General features: G+C 42.3%; 1 protein-coding gene across 3 annotated transcripts in view; it reads right to left on the bottom strand.

The window, feature by feature from the left end:
* The window catches only part of DGKQ (diacylglycerol kinase theta), a 1,656,676-nt gene that overhangs the window by 518,184 nt on the left and 1,116,436 nt on the right, over nucleotides 1–22,056 (bottom strand). For all 3 annotated transcript variants that reach the window (XM_069626394.1, XM_069626396.1, XM_069626395.1), the window contains 2 exons: nucleotides 19,216–19,316; nucleotides 9,314–9,537 (listed from right to left, as the gene is read on the bottom strand). In XM_069626394.1, coding sequence (XP_069482495.1) covers nucleotides 9,314–9,537; nucleotides 19,216–19,316 — 325 coding nt within the window. The remainder of the gene's footprint in view (nucleotides 1–9,313; nucleotides 9,538–19,215; nucleotides 19,317–22,056) is intronic.

A 22,056-nucleotide genomic window follows, 5' to 3' on the forward strand; every position in this document is an offset into this window, starting at 1 on the left:
GACCTAATGTCTGTTCAACGATCGTAGGTGGCAGTAGAGTTCCGTGTCCGGCATGGACACATTTTTCCTTGATGTTGTGTTCGCGTTTGAGGGCAAAAGTGAGTTCCGAGCTCGTAATGGAGGCAAGGGACAGGGAGCTCCAATTCTGTCATATGAGTTGTTGAGTTTGGGAGTGAATCTAGAATAAGTCAATGGACAGGCACTGATCGAATCAGGTAGTTTAGGCCTGTTGCGGTCAATAGCGCATCTATGTCTGTATAACATGCATGTTTTGGTGATAAGCCACAATAACATAGAGATGTACTGGTTAGAAAAGTCTGAATTAAGGGTGCAGTTGCAGCGTAACCAAAGGAATTGGCTGTAGCATAAATTGCCCCTATGATCTTTAGGATGCTGGCAGAGTAAAGTAACAGGGTATTTCTGGCAGTGGGTTTTTTGTATAGCACTGTGTAAAGTTTGTTACCTGAATGTTTGACTACCAGATCCAAAAATGTATTCTTAGCCCGGCTACTGTGTATAGTGAATTGTAAATTGGGATTCAGGTTGTTGAACCAATCAGTACATTCTTGAAGGAGCTCTGAGTTCACTTGCCAAATCATCAGCACATCAATGTATTGCTTCCAACAGATAATGTTGGATGTAAACCGGTGGCTGGGGTAGATAAACGTTTCTGCAAAGCAAGCCATTAAGAGTTTTGTTGTGTTTGAGGCAAACCGGCACCCATAGCTGTCCGTCTATTTAGGAGGTAGCGTTTGTTTCCACACAAAAAAATATTTTTATATAAATCCCAAAGGGGCCTTTTGAGGTGAAGAACACTGATCTAGCATTTATTCTGCCACTTCAAGGGCCTATTCCTGGGCAATGTTGGTGTAAATTGTAGTAATATCTAGCGTGAACCGAAGTTGAATTTCTGCACTGAACCGCAAGGTGTTAAAAAGCATGCTTCTTTTTGCTTACTAAGCCTTTTTCATTCCTTCACAGCATAGTTCATGGAGGATGCTCAAAAGGTCCTGGATAGGGGATTTCTTTAGGTGAGCATAATGCAAAGTGTTTGAAAGCAAATCATTAACCATATTGGGTTATATCCAGAATAACTATTTCTCCACCCTTGTCCATTGGATTAATGACAATTTGCTGGTTTGATTGAAGTGAGAGGAGTGCTTCTCTTTCTTGTTCGGACAAATTGCATGGTACACATTGATTAAGTTAAAAGATCATAGGAAGGTCTTGAAAAATGTAGTTTTCAAATGCTATGATTTCATGGTATATTTTGGTCGTTGGGAGTGAAAGTGGATTTATCAGAAGAATTGGTGCTCGAAAAGTCCCATTTACTGTCAGATTTGGGAAAAAACATCTAACTTTATGAAAAAAGTTTTTGATTTCAATTTCAGTTTGAAGTGCAGTAACTGATTGTGTGGGTACAAAAGAAAATCTTGTGTTAGGAACAGCTAGATGACTGCTAGATAGACAAGGAAGGAAAGTTCTAAGCTGGTGAAATTACCTCAAGTAAGTCTGTCTCCACATGCTGAAGATCACCTGGGCTCACTGGTTAGGTGTTGATAAGACTGGTGTCTTCTCCGTGTTAGGCGGCTGTGAAGGCATCATGAAGCAAGACACAGACAGCAGATTCAAAGTTCAAATTAATAGTGGTTTATTAACTTAAATGTCAGGATGGTTGAAAGCCTAACTTGCCCTGTGCTAAGGTGGGACTTCCCTACCTAAAGATAATAAGGAAACTCTGAGTCAGAAAGTTCAACTTACAAGTCTGTCTGTGTCCAAAAACTATCCTTACCCTCACAAATAAAGCTAAACAATGTTAGGGATGTCAGTAATAACAGAAATGGTGATCAAAACAAAGTTCTGGGCTTCTCTTAGCTTCCTTTTCAAATCTCCTTCTCCAAGTTCACAATTCCACAAATCCTTGGGGTTCCCTTCCCCAAGTACAAGGCAACACAGTTCCAAACAAAAGGGATCTTGAGGTTCCTGTCTTTGAGTCAGCATTAAAGTTCATCAAGTCTCAGTGCTCCCTCTCCCAAGACTTTAACTGGACAACTTATACTTACTTAGTCTCATTCTTTCAATGTTCAAAACAACTCCAGATCAGCTTAACACTCCTTCTGGATTAGCTTAACAATTCAAATCAGCTTACTCCTTCTTGGTTTACTTCAACAATGTCTTTGGCTTGCACAACTGAGGGTTCCCTTGTGTAGGCACAGTTGTCAGACCACACAGTCCACCCATTAAAGGTCACCCAACCTGGAACCCTAGACTCTTTAGCCCACAGAGGTTCTTCTGTATTTGCCCCTGCGTGATTGTTTACACTTACTAGGCTTCTCGTTGTCAGCCTCTACATATCCTTTGCCAGTTGTTGGCCTTGCCACACTGTATTCATGGATAAAGTTCACTTTGTGATGGCTTTATTCCTTTACAACCTTGCGATCATGTTCGATCCCAATCTTCCACTCTTGCTCTCTTGCCTCGTACTTTGCTTTCAAACTGGCAATATTTGAACTTCATATTCATTTGTCATCTGGTCGTATCTTTACCCATAAAGGTTTAATTCAGTTTGGTATTTAATACTGGTACTCATTTGCTTTGCTGCTTACTTTTTGCCCAACCTGCGGCTTCGGGTTGGTTTCATTATGCGCATATGACTTGTTTCCCCACAACCCTCCAGAGCGACCTGGTTCAAGTGTCTTTCTCCCCTCACTCACCGGTCCCTGGCGTTCCCTCTGGGCAGCTGTTCTGTTTGTTTTCAGCTGTTCAGTTTCAGCTCCGGCCACTGGCTTTCCTTCCATCGCAAGCCCTGCTCACACTTTGGATTCTCTACAGCTCCCGCCAGCAGCTGCGCTAACTTTCCGCAGATGCTGGCAGCCACTTTGTTTCCATTTCTTTGCCTGCAGCTCCGGCTGCACATCTTTGACCATGGGGTCTCCAACACATGTGGTTTTCTTATGACCCGTCTGCTCCTGGGTCCCGCTGTTCCTTGGTGTCATCTGCCAGAGCCCTGGCTTCCCTGCAGGACCCACCACTGCTGACTCCTCACAAACAGAATTCCCTGCTAGTCCGGTTGCTGCTTGTCTCCTCCCTTCTTATACACCTGCAACCACTTGACAGATTGCAGGAGTGAGTTCTCAATTGTAATTTCCTGACTGCAATCAGAGTAGAACTTGGGACATGCCTGACCTTTACAATACTCTGCAGGCATCTTCTTTTTCTCAGTACTAGAGTGATGAAATTACTTAGTAGTGTGCACTACTCCTAGTCGCCTATTCCCCATTCCCAGTACTGTAATAGGTTGAATGAGGGAAAATGATGGGAGATGTTTTACAATAGCCCATGAAGGCTGGGGGAGGGTTAGGTTGGTTCTCATGAGGGAAAGACAGATACCATGTCTCACCTGTGGATACCCTCGTCCCAATCCCTAAGGACCCAACACCCAGGTGATCCTCCCTCGAATCTGCACCCAGAAATGGCCAACAGCCTCTGAAGTCTGGAGGATATTTCTGAAAGCCAATATGGCAGTGTCACACTTTGTGCTACTGTTTTTGTACACGCACATTGAAATTTAAAGAAACTGATTTCTCTCAACTGAGTTGTGAAATGTAAATTGTCCTCAAAAAGTGAGGTCCTAATAGACACATTTTAGTAAGTTGTTACTGTGTACATTTTTGGGACAGATGAATATAGTATATAACTCATGTTACATGATTAATGAGCAACTGCAGTGTAAATGCGAGTAATATAGCTCATCTGTGTGTGATCTGCAGGTCGCGCCCTTGAATCCTGGCACGAACAACTCAGACTTTCATCCTGGTGAGATTGCTTTAAGGAGTACCAACTTCAAATGCATGATAGTAATTGCATGCTAATGATCTATGAACAGCGCTTAGACCAAAGCGCTACATAAGTGAACATTTATTACAGAACGTTTTCAACATCTTAAATTCATCAGAACACCACTGTGTATGTTTCTTATAACGCTCAATGTTGTCCGACACGCTCTTTCACCGGGATGTGTTCGGCAGTGTGACATCCTTATTAAAAACACAATATTATGGTCCAAGCCTCATTCTGGGTCCAACTTGAACATTTTCAAAGTGCCTTTCAAACCCGTCTGCGACTGGGACGTATACCAGAACCCCACTATCTGTGTATAACGTGTGCTATATGTCATGAGCTCGTAGTTGGAGAAATTGTTTGAGGAGGTGATTTGCACATGCCCTTCATAGACCTATTTATATTAAGTGGAAATAAGACAAAATAGTGTTGTCCTTGGTCGCTTTTATATGGCTAACCAAGTCAGTCTTGACTGTATTTCCTTGCTTGTGCATCCAGAGCAGTTATTTAAGACTATGAGGATATTTTCTTAAGTGAAAACTGCAAAAGGCCACTTACGGAACATGAATGATTTGGCTTAATATGCAAGTCACTGTTAGGCATCGCTGGCTTTAGTACCATACAACAGAACATATCAGTTGAGTTGTGGGCACTGTTTTTTGCTATGCCTAAATCTAAACTTTGGGGGTTCTGCACCATCTGATACCTTTGCAGGACAGCATAGGAATGTACCAAGAAAAACTCATGCACTGAACTAGAGATTAAGCGGGCTTAGAAAATTAAGTCAAAACACATGATAAATCCAGCTGCATGAAACTTTCTTTAAGACAAAACTCTCACCTTTATTTAGAAAAATCCACTGGGGGTGCTTAGTCAGAGATGCGAGTGTTACTCATTGGCCATGAAAGGAACGGGAAAATGGGCAAGTCATTTTACCAGGTATGTGAGTTGAAGTGTCGACCTTTGGCAACATTTTGAGGCCCACATGTGTGTGGGTGGAAAAACACTTTGAACTAGTTAGTCTGCTTCTGTTTTTGGTTACATTTTGACACCGAGTTGATGGGTGCAAGATATATGCCGTGGACACCCGTATCAGCAAATAGAGGCCTTCTTCAGGGTGTTCAGTTATATGACGCCTGCGTAACTAGGCGGACTGTGAAGAACAGTCCCATAGACTGTCCCAACTAAGCAAAAAGTATCAGGTTTTATTCAATTGTGAAAGGAAAATGTTTAGTAAATTGTTTTGCATTTTCAAAAGACATGAACGTGAGCAAAAGACAGCACGTCTGATTTACATTGGTGTCAAGATTGTTCTAATCAAAACTACGAAAATATGCTTTAAAAGAATGCCCTCTTACAAGTTTAGTACTAACTGAAAAGATGTTGCTATTCTCCAATGATTAGTATGTTGTAATAATTAAGCTAAAATACCATGCAATCGGAGCCGGGAATAACTGTCAATGTTTACAAGGTATTCAAAGCTTTGCATCAGTTTTCTTTTGGTGTTCATAGAATGTCGCTACAACCTCGTAGTTATCTGCCTTACACCACTTCCCATTCTACTTAAAATTAACCAAACCCATTTGGCTGTTGTACTTCTTTTGGAGTTAGTAATTCTAAGGAGCTTTATCTTTGCCAACCTACTAACATACACGCAGGTTGGGCTTAACCTGCTGCATGAAGTCTGTGAGGACCCCTGTGTCAGCATCTGTCTTCTGTTCATGGAGCAGCAGTTGTCACACAGTACCCGCCAGACAGTGTAGATGTGTTTATATCTACAACTTATGGCAGTATTGTTGACTTGTACCCACTGCTGCCTGATCACATATGTAATTCTCCGACGCGAATAATGGAGTAGGTGCTGCATGCTGCCTGTCCCCTACTCGGAACACCAGCCAATTCCAGTGTGCCTTAGGACATCTTTCCACAGTTACCATCCCCATAGGCGCACCTTAATCATCAGGATGACAGCATTGACACACCCGACGGCTGCTGCTAAGGCTCATCAAGTTCTCCACTGACTGCGTCAAACACTCACCTATTCAAATTATATGCTCCAACCCACAATATGCATACCAGATAAGCCACCTATACGTGACAATTGAGCACCCCTGCCAACAGACATTAAACATCAAAATGATGCACTACTACAACCAACTTGTATATCACAGGCCCAATCAATGCATTCTCACACTACGGGCAAGAGACTCTTATGTGGGCACAGATACCGGGGTACCTCCAAACTAAACAGCAGAAAAACTACCTTGTGTTTCCTTCTTTCCCACTACACACACCCACCACCCCTCTCTTTCAGATATGCCAGTGTCAAGAGTCCATGGCTGCAGAGCACAGTAAAAAAACAAATAATGTAACAGGAAGCATGCAAATGTTTGTACAGTAACATGCTAGCCTATTTTGGGCGCAGCCAGCATGCAAATGCATTACATTGGCAATACTGGCATATAGATGGCACAGCAGCATGAGATCAATGTCATCAGTGGAAATAGGGGTATATATAGTAGTCACAGTATCATGAACATGCTTCAATGTGGCAATGCTGGGTGTACATAATGTGGCCATATTGATAATGAAATGTTCTTGTAAAATATTTCTGTGGGCTGTTGGTGACATCTCACTAATTGCATTTTATCATGTGAGCCTATAGAAACGATAGTAAATTGTATGCCTTTTTATGCAATTTTCTCAAAAACGATTCTGTAAAATGCACCATTTCAACCTAACATTTTATAAAACTTGTTGGGGGATAACTTCACCAGCCGCAAATTACCCCCACTTGTCTAGTGGGGCAGTTATTGACTAGAGAGCATGTTCAAGCTCTGCCCCCTGCTTTCATAGAAGAAACAAAGTGATAAGATGAGGAAGGACACTTTTGAAACTGCACTTTGAATTCTCCTGGAAATGCAACTGTCACAAATAGTTATTTTGCACTACACAAGTAGGGAACAGATAAGGCATTATCTTGCACAATTAGTGCGTTTAAAATATGATAGATTAGGTTACAGGAAGGCATGTACACAACATAGGGACTCACTACACAAGTAGGGCAGAACATTGTAGGTAGATAAGATTGCTGCTACCCATAGCAAGGGAAATAATGTGATAGGCATACACCAGGAAATCGGTAGATAGCAGAGCAAACGTGTCCTGCACAGAATAAAACGTGACAGCAGTTGCCATTTTTAACACTGCACAAGCACAGCAGAGAATAAAGTCTGTAGCTTTAAGAAGGCCTCGCAGCTAAGCACGCTATTTGAAACAAATGCATTTAATTCAGGAAGAATGCTGCAGTGGCTGGACATAGCTGCCTCAAAGGAATATCAAAAGCCGTAAACACAGGTTAGGTTTACATAACGGAACAAGATACCAGTGTCTGGGCAGCGAGCATTCAACCATTGAGGTAAATCAGATACAACAACAGAGCAGACTATTTAAAATTCATGGGACGAATGGAACATCTGAGGAAATGTCCTAAGTAGTTGACAGATTAATGTCTCAGCAATCGGGTAGGCATGACAGAGAAGCAATTGTGGCTAAAAAGACAAAATAATTGCAGAGACGAAATCTTACCATGGAATCTTAACATGGTGGAAGCAGCATGACTCATAACAATATTTATTCACAATAGATCAAGAACAGAATGGTACGGTTACTGTTCCAAGACCGGGAGGGCGGGAAAACTGGAATTTGAGCAGGGACAAACCCATCGAAACTCAGAGACATCATGGCAGAGATAACATGGCTGTTTTATTTAATTAAGAACAAGGGCGATACTCTTGTCCTCTCCTAGCATCTACATACACATGTCATCATGCCGGCAGTTTACGCAGAGTGTAGACCGCATTTTAACCAATGAGCATATGTCTTTTTCACCTCACAAGTAATTTAGAGCTTACCAATAATATTCAAGCATGATGAGGTTGTACCTTTGATGGGATGTTTTATGGGTGGGATCTTAGATAGAGAGTTACCCAATCACTAGGGTAGGATCCATAGATGCTATATGTAGCTTGGCAATGAGAACCAATGAGCAGTAGAGATAGGTTTCCATAACTCAGTGATCATGATGACATCAGAATGACTCATTTGTATTATATAAACTGTGTTTTCTATTGAAACGATGAAGAATTTGAGAGGGAGAGCTTGGCTGTTGATCTTGTTTTCTACCGAGCCTTTGCATACTTCCAATAAAGCTGGGTTACCTTGCATTTGGCATACCACAATCCACTCTGTATTGTCTCTTTGTTGGCAAATGCCAGGTAGAGGGCTGTACTGTTTTTGGGCCTCTGTTTTCACTTGGCTGCGTGAATAATTTCAAGGGGGAAAAACAGAATCACAAGCCCCCACTGCAGGTGCAAGAGGAAATAATGTGTTTAAGCCAGAACCAAAAATGGGATGCTGTTTCATGTGGATAATTATGGCTTATCTTGCTAGGTCACAACAAACAGAACTAGATTGCCTTCACAATGCACATGATGCAACAGACTTCATTTCAAAACAAACTCTGAGAGCTCAGGAAGCACGTGAAGTATTTGTTGACTCTTGCTTTTTTATTTGATCTCTTCGGTAAATTAATTTTCAGAACTTTTACGGCTTCATTAATAATCACATGATCTCAACAAGCCAATATTAGACTAAATCATTTCAGCCTTCAAGCTACTTACTGGCATCTCAGAGCGTGCAGAAATGATAAAAAAAAATATAAGATTTATCATCTTACATACATATTACTGCATTTCAGCAACGGTCTAAGCAAGCAAGATTTCCCATTCCATTAATCGAATGAGTATAGCCAAACTACTCTCTTATCACAATTCCTTTGGATTTATCCCAATTCTTTCAGATAGTTTCAGAACTATTAAGGAATTCTTTGCAAATTGAGGACCTGAATGCTGGAAGTTTAGTCTGGATGACTTATCTGCAAAGATGTCAAATGAGCTCTTGCACGCACCTAAAGATCACTAGATTTGCAAAAAATGATTACTTCAGGAAAAAAGGCTATATGGCGATCTGAACATTTGTGGGTGGAATTTATTAAAAAAAAGTTGAAGGCTAGTAATAACTTGAAACTTTCAGGATACAAAAAGTAACTATGCACGAAACCAGCAGTTATGGAACAACCCATCCTGCATCAGTCCTGGGTGCACCGAGAGGTAATGTTCTTGTGTCCAGAAAAGCGCCAGCCATGACCAAATATTGTTCTGGATAAATTCAATGTAACATGGCGTTGCCTTGAGAACTACAATGCACCTCTTTCTTAAGGTGTATGCATGAAATTAACAGAACACAATATTGGCTGCTAAAATACAATTTTCTGACTGAGAGGAGCTGGTATACAAATTTTACGTAAAAGAAAAAAAAACTCTCCTCTGACAGTAAGTTAAAATGCTATATTCCTCAGGCGTGACATGGAAAACTGTGGTAACTGATTTTAAACAACTGATATACAACTTACTTTAGCCAGCCTGGATAGACTTTTACAATTTCCTGCTCCTTTGGTATCGCGCGAAGGATCCAAGCTTCGGGAACGGCCTCTCGGAATATAGAACCAGGCCTACACTCCTCCGTGGCACCATTTCTGTTGATGATGTCCTCACTGACCAGGTCCTGCTGATGGTACGTCTTGAGCTCATAGTCCTGATGGTCATCAGGAATGTAGTATGCTCTCAGGGCAGCTTCCTGTACAAGCATGAGAGAATGCAGCTGTTAGCACCTTTTGGGTATGTGCACAGAGACATTTTGAAATCACAGCAACACCTGAAGCAGAAAGCATTAAGACAAATGTGAATAGTCAGGTGCCCGAGGGCATAGAATGCCTAAATGGAGCTCCCTGTTCTAGATCTGGGGTGATGGTTATATCTTGAGCAATATATGTGAGATATCAATTCATGTATCCCTCTTCTGAAGTTTACAGATTGTATCCTTCACCATCTACTTGGCACTGTTAGGCTGCATCTTGCATTTTCATTTAATTATAGATATTTATGGATGCAAACAAGCAGTTTCGTCCAGAAACTCTTACAACAGTAACAGAAAAAGGGGCAATCCTGGAGCAGTTGCCTTACATTCAAGGAAACAGTTATGAGCACACAACTCAGTGTTAGTGCATTCCTGAAACATAATTCACAGACAGAACAAGACAAGTGACAGAGAGTACACCAAGGGGTCTGGACCTGTACACGCTATGTAAAGTGGTGCTAGTGGCAAAGAATTCAGGGACAGGAAGTCATATCATAGAACACTGAGGTTGCACCTTGCAGACTCAGAAGGTGGCGCTTCCGGGCAGATTTAAAGAAGTTGATTGTAGTGGTTATTTTGAGAGGCAGTAGTGGATTTCTTTGTTGAGGGGAAAGAAGGGAGAATGAGGGAGAGGTAGGTGGCCAGGGAACAGAGGGATTAACAAGGATGTTAGCGCAAGGACTGAGAGGAGATTAGAGGAAGACTGTTTTAGCCAAGAAAAGAGGAGGGGGCAATCCAATGAATGGATTAGAAAACATGCAGCAGAATTTTAAAAAGGGACTTATTCCATAGAGTCAACTAGCATGGATGTGGTGTGTGAAAGTCAAAAAGTGGAGGTTGGATCGTTTGCTCAGCAGGCCCTCATTTTCAAACCTCAATGATTCTGACTGTACTGCATGGATGATCCCTTATAAGGGTGAACATTTATTTTATTGAGTATTTCTTTGGCACTTTATAGGACATAATTGTGTTTCAAAGCGCCACAAGGGTAAATGGGAATGGAACTGGGGAAATTATAACAATGACAAAAACAGTAAAAAACAGTCATGGTCCTACTGGGCCTTGTGGCATTTGGACATGCTGGTGCACTGAGAAAAAGTGCAGGAGATTGGTAGGGAGGAGGGGGGGGACAGAGCAATGAACAAGTGCTGGTGGAGGGCCCAGGAGGGAAGTGCTAAGAGGAGTCAAGGAGGAGAACCTCAGGCTAAGTTCTAGTGCAGGCAGCTCTCTGGGGTCAGATGCAGAGCCGTTAAGTAAGGGCCCACAAGGGCAGTGCAGTGGGGGGGGGGGGGTTCTGGTATCGACTGGGAAGGAGGACCTGGAATTCTGTGAGATTCGTGAAGATCAGACCATCAGTCACAGAGTCAGTTCGGTGATTAACAGGGAAGGGAAAGAGGCAGAGAACAGCAGAGATTTGAACTGTTTCCGGAACTTCAGGAGGTCCTGCTCAAGTCTGAGAGGTGCAGGGAGGCTGTTCCAAAGGCAGGTGCCAGTCGAGGAGAGAGACCATCCCAACTCTCTGCTTGGAGAAGTGTTTGACAGTAAAGAGTTGGAGTTGGATGAGCAGAGGGCTCTAGAAGGGGAGTATTTAGGGAGGGAAAGTTGGAGATAGTGTGGTCCCAGGCCATAGAAGGCCTTGTGTATGATGCAGAGGGTCTTGAATTAGATCCTTGCCGCCACCATGAGCCAGTGGAGATATTTTATGGCTGGAGAAAAACACTGTCCCTGGGCTTGAGGCCAAGGATAAGTCTTGCACCCCTATTCTGGATTAGCTTTCAGGGGTCTAGGGAGGAAAGAGGGAGATTGAGAAAGAGACTGTTGGAGTAGTGAAGCCAGGAGAGGACCAGAGCACTGGAGACATTGAGCTTCTGTGGGACGGTGAGGAAAGGAAGAATGCCTCAGAGCAGGTGAAGCTGGAAGTGGGCCTTCTTAGTTAGATTCATGATGTGAGGGGTGAAAGAGAGAACGGAATTGAAGATGACCCCAAGGATGTTGGCCGCACAGGATGGTGGAGGTAGAGGGCCCAAACATGCATGCAATTGTCTGAATCCTTGAGCGCTCTGTTGTGGGTTCAAAACTGCAGTCTATAAAATAACACTGCCCTACAGACAGCCATTTTTATGGCAAAAGTCTTGACATTTGAGCTAATTTGCATATCCACAGTGCCTTGCCCAGTGAGCTCTGAACTAGAGATGAACTTCTAGAGATGGTTACTGAGTGAAGCTATGTTGTGTCAGACTTGGTGGGATTGGTTCATTCTGCTTTCACATTTCAGGTGAATATTTTTTTGCCAAGCTTTTAAAACCCACCATAACGTGGTTGGAGTTTGTGGAAACAATGCCTCAATGTGGCAACCTCAATGATTCAGTTTATGCTGCCCACACAATCCCTAGTAAGGGTACAAATGTATGCAGTTGTATGAATCCTTCAGAGCTGTCAGTCTGGTTTTGAGAAATGCTCTGGATAAAATGGTACTGCCTTATAGGCAAAGTTTTTTTTGATAGGCAAGGCTTGACATTTGAGCCAATTTGCATACCCATAATGTATTGCCTATCTGGCTCGCAACTGGAGTTGAACATCCAGCGATGGTTACTGTGTGGCTGAAATGGCTAATTAGACTCTCTTTCCATGTGTAGGATGTTTGATCAAGTTTTATAAACCCATCATAACTTTGATAAACATTTACCTTCACAACCAAATTTAGGTTTGAGCAAATATATAATTTTCAAATTAAATTTGTGTCAACGAAAACCAGCACTATTCTTAGAGAGGCACAGATCCACCCTACTGATGAGGTCCAACCAGACCGAAACCCGTGTCTGGGGTTTCTGTTGGTACTCTTGTTCAGAGGAGAATTGCCTAGCATTTCGGTGCTGGACTGCCCCAGGGCAGGACAAAGACTGATATGTTTGGGATATTTCTTCTCTGTGAAAGATAGTGAGCTAAAGACTCTGGGTAAGTCTCTAGTAACCAGGACTAATGTCTGGCAGAGGGACTCCCAGGACCCCCCTTGTTAATCTGCATATTTAAGTAACTTTGGGTCTCACCCTAAGTTACTAGGGGAATCCAGATGTGGACCCCTTGCTCACTATTCTTAGAGAGGCACAGATCCACCCTACTGATGAGGTCCAACCAGACCGAAACCCGTGTCTGGGGTTTCTGTTGGTACTCTTGTTCAGATGAGAATTGCCTAGCATTTCGGTGCTGGACTGCCCCAGGGCAGGACAAAGACTGATATGTTTGGGATATTTCTTCTCTGTGAAAGATAGTGAGCTAAAGACTCTGGGTAAGTCTCTCGTAACCAGGACTAATGTCTGGCAGAGGGACTCCCAGGACCCCCCTTGTTAATCTGCATATTTAAGTAACTTTGGGTCTCAGCCTAAGTTACTAGGGGAATCCAGACGTGGACCCCTTGCTCACTATTCTTAGAGAGGCACAGATCCACCCTACTGATGAGGTCCAACCAGACCGAAACCCGTGTCTGGGGTTTCTGTTGGTACTCTTGTTCAGAGGAGAATTGCCTAGCATTTCGGTGCTGGACTGCCCCAGGGCAGGACAAAGACTGATATGTTTGGGATATTTCTTCTCTGTGAAAGATAGTGAGCTAAAGACTCTGGGTAAGTCTCTCGTAACCAGGACTAATGTTATAGGGTTGGATAGAAATTGAGTCAAAAACTAAAACAAAACGTCCAAGTATGGCAGTAGGTGAAGCGTATCTTGTGCAGCACCAGCACAACCAAACCAATGGTATGCCAACACCATTCTCTACAATTGCATGTGAAGGCATCATTCAAATGACTTGTAGAATTCTAAAAAGATGGGGAGAACTGTGTTAACCAGATCTAGTAGATGGAGTGTAGGGAGTGAATGCAAACTGAATGTGTGAAGTAAAGGGGGGTGTTTGAGCAGAAAGTGGAGTAGAAGAAGTAGTGTGGTGGAGGGAGCAGTAGAGTAGTGAAGGGTGGATGCAAGGTTAGCCAGAGTGAGAGACAGGGGACGACAATGCACTGAATAAAGGAAGAGAAGGTAATGTAATGTAATGAAATGTGTGAAATGCAACTACGGCCCATAGGCGGTTGAAGGGGAAGTAAGCAGAGTAGTAACAAGGCAACATCAGGAAGTGAGAGGAGTATGTGGACATGACAGGAAGGAGACCAAATCAGGCAGAGATCAATCTACAATCTGTTGTTAGATAACTAACCACTGGACAGTGTAGGGTCTGTCTAGTAAGTCCCTAAACCAAGTTTACGCTTTCACCTCACAGTATTACACACTTCAAAGTAACAGCACATGGCTGCATAACCAACAACCTTAAATTCAAACAAGCCAACGAGAAGGAAAAAGCAGAGTAGGTCTGGTCATGCCATACAAGGACCAGCTACAAATAACACTGCCACCACTAAACATCCCAAACTGCGAATGACCCCCTCCTGCACCTAGCCTTAGATCACCAAACCAAGCTATCGTTCCTACTTGTCTATAGGTCCCTGACATACAAGCCTACTTTCACAGATATTTGTGGATGCCATAAGCAACATTGCCATTAAACATGATCACCTGATCATACTGGGAGATTTCCACATATGGTTAGAATAAGAAAATGTCAACATGCCCAAAATTTTTAAAAGTCAACTAGCAACAATGCATCTACAACAACTGGTGAAAGGATCAACACACACAGCAGGCTGCACCCTAGATACAATTTTATGCAACAGAAACCTGGTCACAACCACACCGCCAATGCAAATCCTCTGGAGTGACCACCTCATTATATCCTTTGTGATCCACGTGCAAACATGGATACTAGCTAACATCCCAAAAAATCCCTCTGTTCAGAAAAGAAACTGGAAATCCATTAACAGTGTGGACCTGAATGCCAGACTGAAAGCTACAAAACCATAATCACTGTTCTAGATTCAATCAACACGGAAGCACTAACACAATCCAAACATGAATCATGAAAAAACCGTTCACCCCTTCTCTAAAGAAAACAATGGCAAGATCGTTCACACCCCACTTCAGAGCAATGAAAACATGAACAGGAAACTCGAACAAGAGTGGAGGAAAAACTACGACCAGCTGAAAATAAATCACATACCAAAGACAGATACGACTATACAAAGCTGAAATACTGATAGCCCAAACACATTCTACAACGAACGGATCACAAACTCAAGAAACACCCAGAAAGAGATGTTCAGTATCATTGAGCTAAGAAACCTAACAGCATGCAACAACATGCCAACCCCATCACAAAAAATAAGCAATGACCTTGCAGACCACGTCAAAAACAAAATCACAAACATCCAGCAAGTTATTAAGAGCATGTCTAAAATCTCTAACAACCCCCTTAACCAGCCATCACCAAAACACTCCACTAGACTAAACCACCTCCCACCAATGTCGACAGAAAAATTAAACAGCCTTGTGAGCAAAAGCAACAGAGCCGACTATCCTCAGCCAAAAAACACCTGCTGGATATTTCCTCATCCTCTACAACCACTCACTAGAAACAGAAACTGTGCCACAAGCCTTCAATAGGCATACATCAAGCCACTCCTTAAAGACCCATCAGGAAACAAAGAAGTCCTAAGCAACTACTGACCAATCTCAAAGATCCCATACCAGGCAAGGTATCCGCCCATTACAATGAAGGTTTTGCTTTCAAGGAAGATTTGATCATTTTGTGTATACATGTTTTGCTGAAAATATAGATTGGGGGTTGGGTTTGGGTTTTAATTAAGGTAGGGGTAGGTGGAAGTTTCAGACCCATGAGAGGAACGGAAACAGCATTACTATCGATATGGGACAATCTTAAAACCACCACAGACTCCAATGTCAAATCGGCACTAAAACTGCTTGATCGATCAGTAGCCTTTGACACAGTCCACCATGAAACATTCATCAAAAGACTCGAAGATATAGGAATCAACAACATAGCACTCCTCTGCCCAAAATCCTTCATCACAGAAAGAATGGAAACGACCTGGATAACACCATTCAAGTCAACACCTTGCAAAACATCACGTAGAGTCTCACAACGCTCCAAGCACAGTCAACACTACTTTTCAACATCTACATGACCCCCCGGATTAACCAACATCAGAAAATACAGCCTCACCTGCTACATCTACACAGACAACACTCAAATCATCTGCAAAATCAATACCAGCCAAGAACAAACCCCAACCCTTACCAACTGCCTCACAGAAATAAACCATTCGATGAGCACAAACAGCCTTAAACTCAACCCATCACAGCATCCCATGGTCTACCAAATAGGAAAACCCATCAGAACAATCCCAAGTGGTCAAAAAGCTCAGAATATTAATGGAGAATGATCTAACACTAAAACTGAAAGTCAACGCACTAGTTAAGAAATGCTTCTTTCACTTACACACAATCAAGACAATCCAGAGGATACTTCCCTTTTTCACCTTCCAACACAGAACACTTGCCAGAATAGACTACGTCAACAGCATCTATCTCGGAATGCCATAGTACCTTATGAAAAAGCTACAATGAATACAGATTGCAGCAGCAAGACTACTCTTCAGAATCACAAAGAGAGAACACATGACACCAGCACCGAGAGAACTACACTGGCTACCTACCGGTCAAGAAACAAATGTCCTTCAACATACTCTGCCTAACACAAAGAGCAATCCATGGCTAAGGATAGGAATTCATACATGAAAAAATCTCCATAAAAAAAAAAACACTTAGGACCAGCAAGGGCATTCGGCTGAAACCAAAACAATACGCAAAGCAAACATTCAGAGATCGGTATTCTCCTGCAGAACGGTGAAACTTTGGAACTTGTTCCCAAAGGGAATTCAAACAACAGAAGATCACCCAATATTTACAAAACTAATAAAAATGTGGTTCTTTAACTCACCAAGCTAAATAGTGCACACCATCAAAGAAAAACACACCACAACAAAAACACCAGAAACCTGACCCCTGAAACAGGGCTACCCAAAGAAAGAACCCATCGAAACGCAAAACACCATAGAATACTATCAACCCGATGAACTCAACTGCAGGAAAGGAGGCAGACGACTGCCGATCAACCCTACTAAACACTATTATACTCTGTATACCCACCCTCCTATATTGAACAAAGCAGACACATACCTTAACCGAAAAGAAAAGAAAAACACTGGAAGCTAGAAACACTCTACTGACACTCTACAAAACCCAAAAGGACCTAGCCGGTCAGATAGCACAGCGAATTGAGCGCTTGTTCTGACATCTGTGTGTAGCCTGCTGACGCAGTTTCGAATTCTGGCAGGGTCAACTCAGCCCATCATCCTTCTGAGGTCAATAAATTGAGTATTGTGCAGTGAATAATAACGGTTAGTGTAGCGCTTAGATACCTGTGGGTTTGTAGCGCTATATAAAAATGAGTTATTTGTTATTATAAACCAAATGCACATAAACCACCCATATGCAACCATCCACCAAATGACACATCATGCAACATCGCCTAACTAAAAACAAACCAGCACACAGTGACCAGTTTTTCCGAACTGAAGCTACCAACAAGGACATCAAAGCTCTCTTGCACTTTCCCCTCTCAATCCCAATAACTAACCCCTCCCAATCCCTTTCCTTTTCAGATCTGTCAGAGTGCCTGGAGACCATGAAAATGGCAGTGGTGTGTGCTAGACATCACAACAACATAGCCCCAAGTATAGGACAGAATGGGTCACTATTAACCAGATATTAACCTGGAGAGTAAGGACACCTGGGTTAGAGAGGATTGGTGCTTTCTACCCAAGAGAAGAGGGTCAGCTCTAGGGTCCTGAGTAATCCACAAATAAAAACACTTGAACCATCTCCGAGTATTGCTTGAGCCATCTGTAACAACAGTAACATCGAGTTAATGCAGTATACATGTTTTATATTGAAGACAGGCATTATGCCTGCAAGGAACAGTGTTGTGTGGATTGGTGATATTGTACTAATGCATCTTTTCAGGTTTGTCCCAATTCTCTAGTCTCACTGAGGTTGTGTCCGCATTTCGACACTCTGCCAGGGTCAAGGATGGATACACTTGGACCAATTGGGAAGTGAGGAAGTTTGCATAAGCACGCTCACGATGTATTTTTTTCCCATTGTCGTAGGAGGTGTGATTCAGCTCCTCTTTTTGCCTATCCTTTTCACAGGATAGTACTTCCTTTTACATGTCACAGGATTGCATACTAAGTGCCAGCAGGCCAGCCGTATCACTATCTTGCCAAATGACATTGCAAGCTTCTAGAGTGGATTGATTCAAATGGTGATCAATTGGACTGGATGGTGCTCTTTCCTGTGGTGTGGCAGTTCTTTTGCTGTACCATACTGACTTTGATAAAACAAACTGATTCGATCTATAAGATATCTAAGTGTATCCCGAGTCTCAGAGGGACACGCAACCAATCCCTTCATTTAGCTAAAATGTTTTCTTTTGCAAGCTTTCAGGTGAACATACAGTAGGTTTCTTATTTAGGCAGTTCTCATACAACTGAACCAAAACAGGAATATCAAGCAACAATGGGAACCCAAAGGTGCAGGATAATCAAATACTCTGGACGACCCAATGTTGATTACTCGCGTGGCAGCGGACCTTGAAATAGAGACAGGCTGGAAAACAAAGCTTTCTGGCCGTCCACTATGTTTAAAGGCTCTCTGCCGTCCAGAACCTATGTTACCTGTTCCCCCAAACACTGTTATTCCACATGGAATGCGAGGGGCCAGTAAATAGAGCGACATGGTTAATGGGGTGCAAGATAAATAAAGCTTCTCCTGCAGCCATCTTGAGGCAGGCTGACCCACTAAAAGTGGAATGGCAGCATAACATCTGAAATTCAGGATCTAAAAGGCCTTTCAACACCGAGGCCTGAGGGAACACTTACAAGCCACCTCGTTGCACAGTTGATAGCCACAATCACCCAAGGCTAGCTCGTATATAGCATGCAATGCAATTTATAAGTAGTGTGAATAGTTTTGCAAACTATCCTTCCCACACTCTCTTTCCCTCCATCCCCTTCCCTCTTCCCACTCACCCAGGCACCATGAAATAGCTTGCTCCCAATGGCTCTTTGACCACGAAAAAAATAAAGGTGGGCACAAAACGCAAAAGTGAACTGTGATACACCTTATTGAGAGTGCAATCAATTGGCAACCAGCCCAAGGTGCGAATGCTTTAAGGGAATTCGAAGGTAGAAAAGTAGAAAAGAAAAAGCCCAAGCAAGTCATTGGGCAGTTCTCCCTTTGCGATGCAGTGCATATACAAGCGGGATGAGTATGTAGTAAGGAGCAGGGTTCGAGAGATGATGTAGCGCTGAGGTCCATACCCCTCATGTGTTCCGATAAAGTCACAATCTACTCATGAAATATTTATGTTTTCCTACTAGCCCAGGGAAGCAGTAGCTAAGATAGCATTTCTTCCATAGGGTACAGTTATGTATTGTGAGCAGAAATACACTGAGTATTGTTCAAATGAGCCATGTGCAGAAACCTTGCTTTCTATTACTTTCTATAACTTAAAGTATTAGGCTTATTTTCCCAGTAACCTAGTAGTCATCAAAAGCATGAACATTTGTTGTTTGGCTGAATCGGATGGCCACTTACCACAACTTCTTCATGTTTTGCAATTCTTGGAACCGATATTAGCCGGAATTGACTGCGTTTTACAGCATCATCGCCATCAAATATCTTTAAAGTTTGCTTACCTGGAAAATAAAGGAGCAGTTTTATTGTTTGAAAGGGATGGTTACCATACAGCCATGATGGTCAGAATGAAATCACAGCAGGAGAATATTGGTATTAGCACTGGCCGAGGAAAAGTTGATAGTTAGCCATCAGCTGGCCAATGTGCCAAGCATACTACTGTGTAAAGTGCTCGGCACACTAATGCAAAATGGAGCAGCCATATTGCACTGCACAATATGCCAGGCACACAGACTATGCAATGTGGCAGGGATCCAGGCACAATGTACTGCACTGTGGACTAACACCAGAATTCTGACTGAACATTATTCTCTGACGAGCAACAAGTGTAGTGGTTGGAGAGTTGTCACAATATGTTTCTGGTGGTAGGCATCAGTGATTACTCCGGCTCCAGAATACTGGAAAATGTGCAGCGTGTTTATTAATGTGGAGTTTGAAGCTTCGGGGAGGATGCTGTTGTAGTCCTGTATGGGAGAGAAGCAAGCCTGCTTTACAGCACAGGGTGAGAGGTTTTACGTGGCATGGTATGGCTGCACGCTATGGACTAAAAGTCATATCTCCATATTTTTGAGCTGAAGGGTGATAATCGATATATATATCTCACTATCGCTTATGTGGGTTAAATGCTCAGTTGTAAGCCAACTACATGCGAGATGCCAACAGTACTAATACTGAACAGTAAATGCAAAACACAAATCTAACACTGTCAGTTAACCTCATTCTGAAATTGCAACTGATTCAAAAGGTCATCATTTCAACAATAATGGCAATACTAACAAATAAATGCAAGTAGGATATACATCCCCATAGAATGGAAAGAAATGTGGTGAAAAAAGTTCGAGCAGTTGAATACCAATGAAAATGCATGGCCCTTTTCTGGGTCTCTCCACGGCATCACTCACAGTCTTTCCGGAATACATGCATATCTTTGTTGACCTCTGTAAGAGTAGGGGCTGTGAATTTTAGTGGTGAGACTCTGTATTTCAAAGGTTAGGTTAATCATTTTAGCATGCACATGTTAGCGTGGGCTTGAACTGCAATGGGGCCCAGGGGATGATTTCTGGACTCAAGAGTGTGAGTCTCAGGCAGAATTAAATAGATGCCAATGCACAGAGCACATGCTTGAAATGTGCACTTTGCTTCAGGATAATATTACAAGGGACTGCGCTGCACTGAATATAATACTAATATAAATTAACAGACTAACCCAACCCCAATTAACATGTAACTGAATCCCTTAATAACATTTAGTGCAAAGTAGTCCATGATGAAATAAGCTGAATGCAGATTGGGAAAATGCATGATGCTCTGTAAATGGGAAACCAAATGTACAGGCTGAATCTGCATTGGGTGATGATAAAAAAAAGTGAAGATACATTCCACTGAAAACAGGCCATTGTATTAGAGCAGGAAACTCAAGGAGAGATGTATCTTTTGCCCTCCAGCAATAAAATTACGTGTCATTTCAGTGGAATGATCTGATCAATGGGAGGTGTTTCCCTTGAATGACCGTCGGATTTGATAAAAAGGGGTTTGAGAGGGAATAGCATTTCATTCATCTTTGGGCACTGGTAGATGAAGTAACAAAGGCTGACTAGGCAGACGAAAATTCAGTGCTGGCAGGCTGTCTGAGGTTGAAGTGGTCCTGTGGGTGAACCTGGGCGAGGCAGGCGGAAAGATTGGGGAAGATCTCCATGCCAAAGTGAATCAGAAATACAGCCAACATATTATGTAAATATGAAGTTAAGTAAGGGGCTGCTGTTTTGAATGAGGTCAGGTAGTCGAGATTAAGTAGGTTACTTCATTTTAGGTGCCGTCTATTTTTAAAGTGCATGTTTTGCAAAGTCTCACTGTGCTTTTATAAGTGTATTTCTCTTGCCAAGTTCCACAATGCCAACGAAAGTTGGCAAGACTTGGCACTGATGAAGCCCTAAAATCTATTGCAGTGTGAAAAACAATGTGGGCAGCATAAGTGTCATTCTGTGTAAATTCCATATTTCTATTTTACGATAAAAACAGATTCTAAAGTAACTTACTTTCTGTACATGTATTTTGCATCTGTCCCTTTTCTTTGATATGCACAAGGAGACATAGCTGCTATGTGCTGTTTATTTAGAGAGATTGAATGAATGTGCAGTGTTTCAATTGCATGTTTTACAATTGTTGAAACTCAGCCAAAAGGGTGCAGTGTAGTATTGTATATAAGGTACCACAAGAGGACATGAGCCATCCATCCAGCGTGTATCAAGTCCAGTATTTTGTTTGTTGTTAGTGACCGTGGTAAAAACAATTATTAGGCAATATTCTGAAAATTAGTCTCACCACTATAAAAATACCCCACGAGTTAACACCATATAGTACCAAGAATTATAAAATACCACTATAATAAAACAAAAATACCACAAGGTAATATATAAAACCCCAAAATATATCCAACATATTTGGTGCGTTGGCTGGGAAACTTTAAAACAATTACCACAGAGGTAGAACGGGAGGCATTTGAAAACATTTTTGATGAAGGAAGCTTTGTTCAGGTGTGCCTCCTGAGGCTATTCCAAGCACCAGAATGCAAGGAGGACAAAAACTGCATCATCAGATTATGTGCAAAATTGTGCTTCCTGCTACACAGGTCCATAAAGAAGCAAGGGAATTACAGTGAAGTTATTAGCAAGTTACAATGCAGTTTGGACAATTAATGTGGTCAGGTACAGTGGCTCAAAGAGAAACACTATTTAATGAGAG

This window comes from Ambystoma mexicanum, chromosome 6p (assembly GCF_040938575.1).
Source record: "Ambystoma mexicanum isolate Mex_15411 chromosome 6p, UKY_AmexF1_1, whole genome shotgun sequence".
NCBI classification, from domain to species: domain Eukaryota; kingdom Metazoa; phylum Chordata; class Amphibia; order Caudata; family Ambystomatidae; genus Ambystoma; species Ambystoma mexicanum.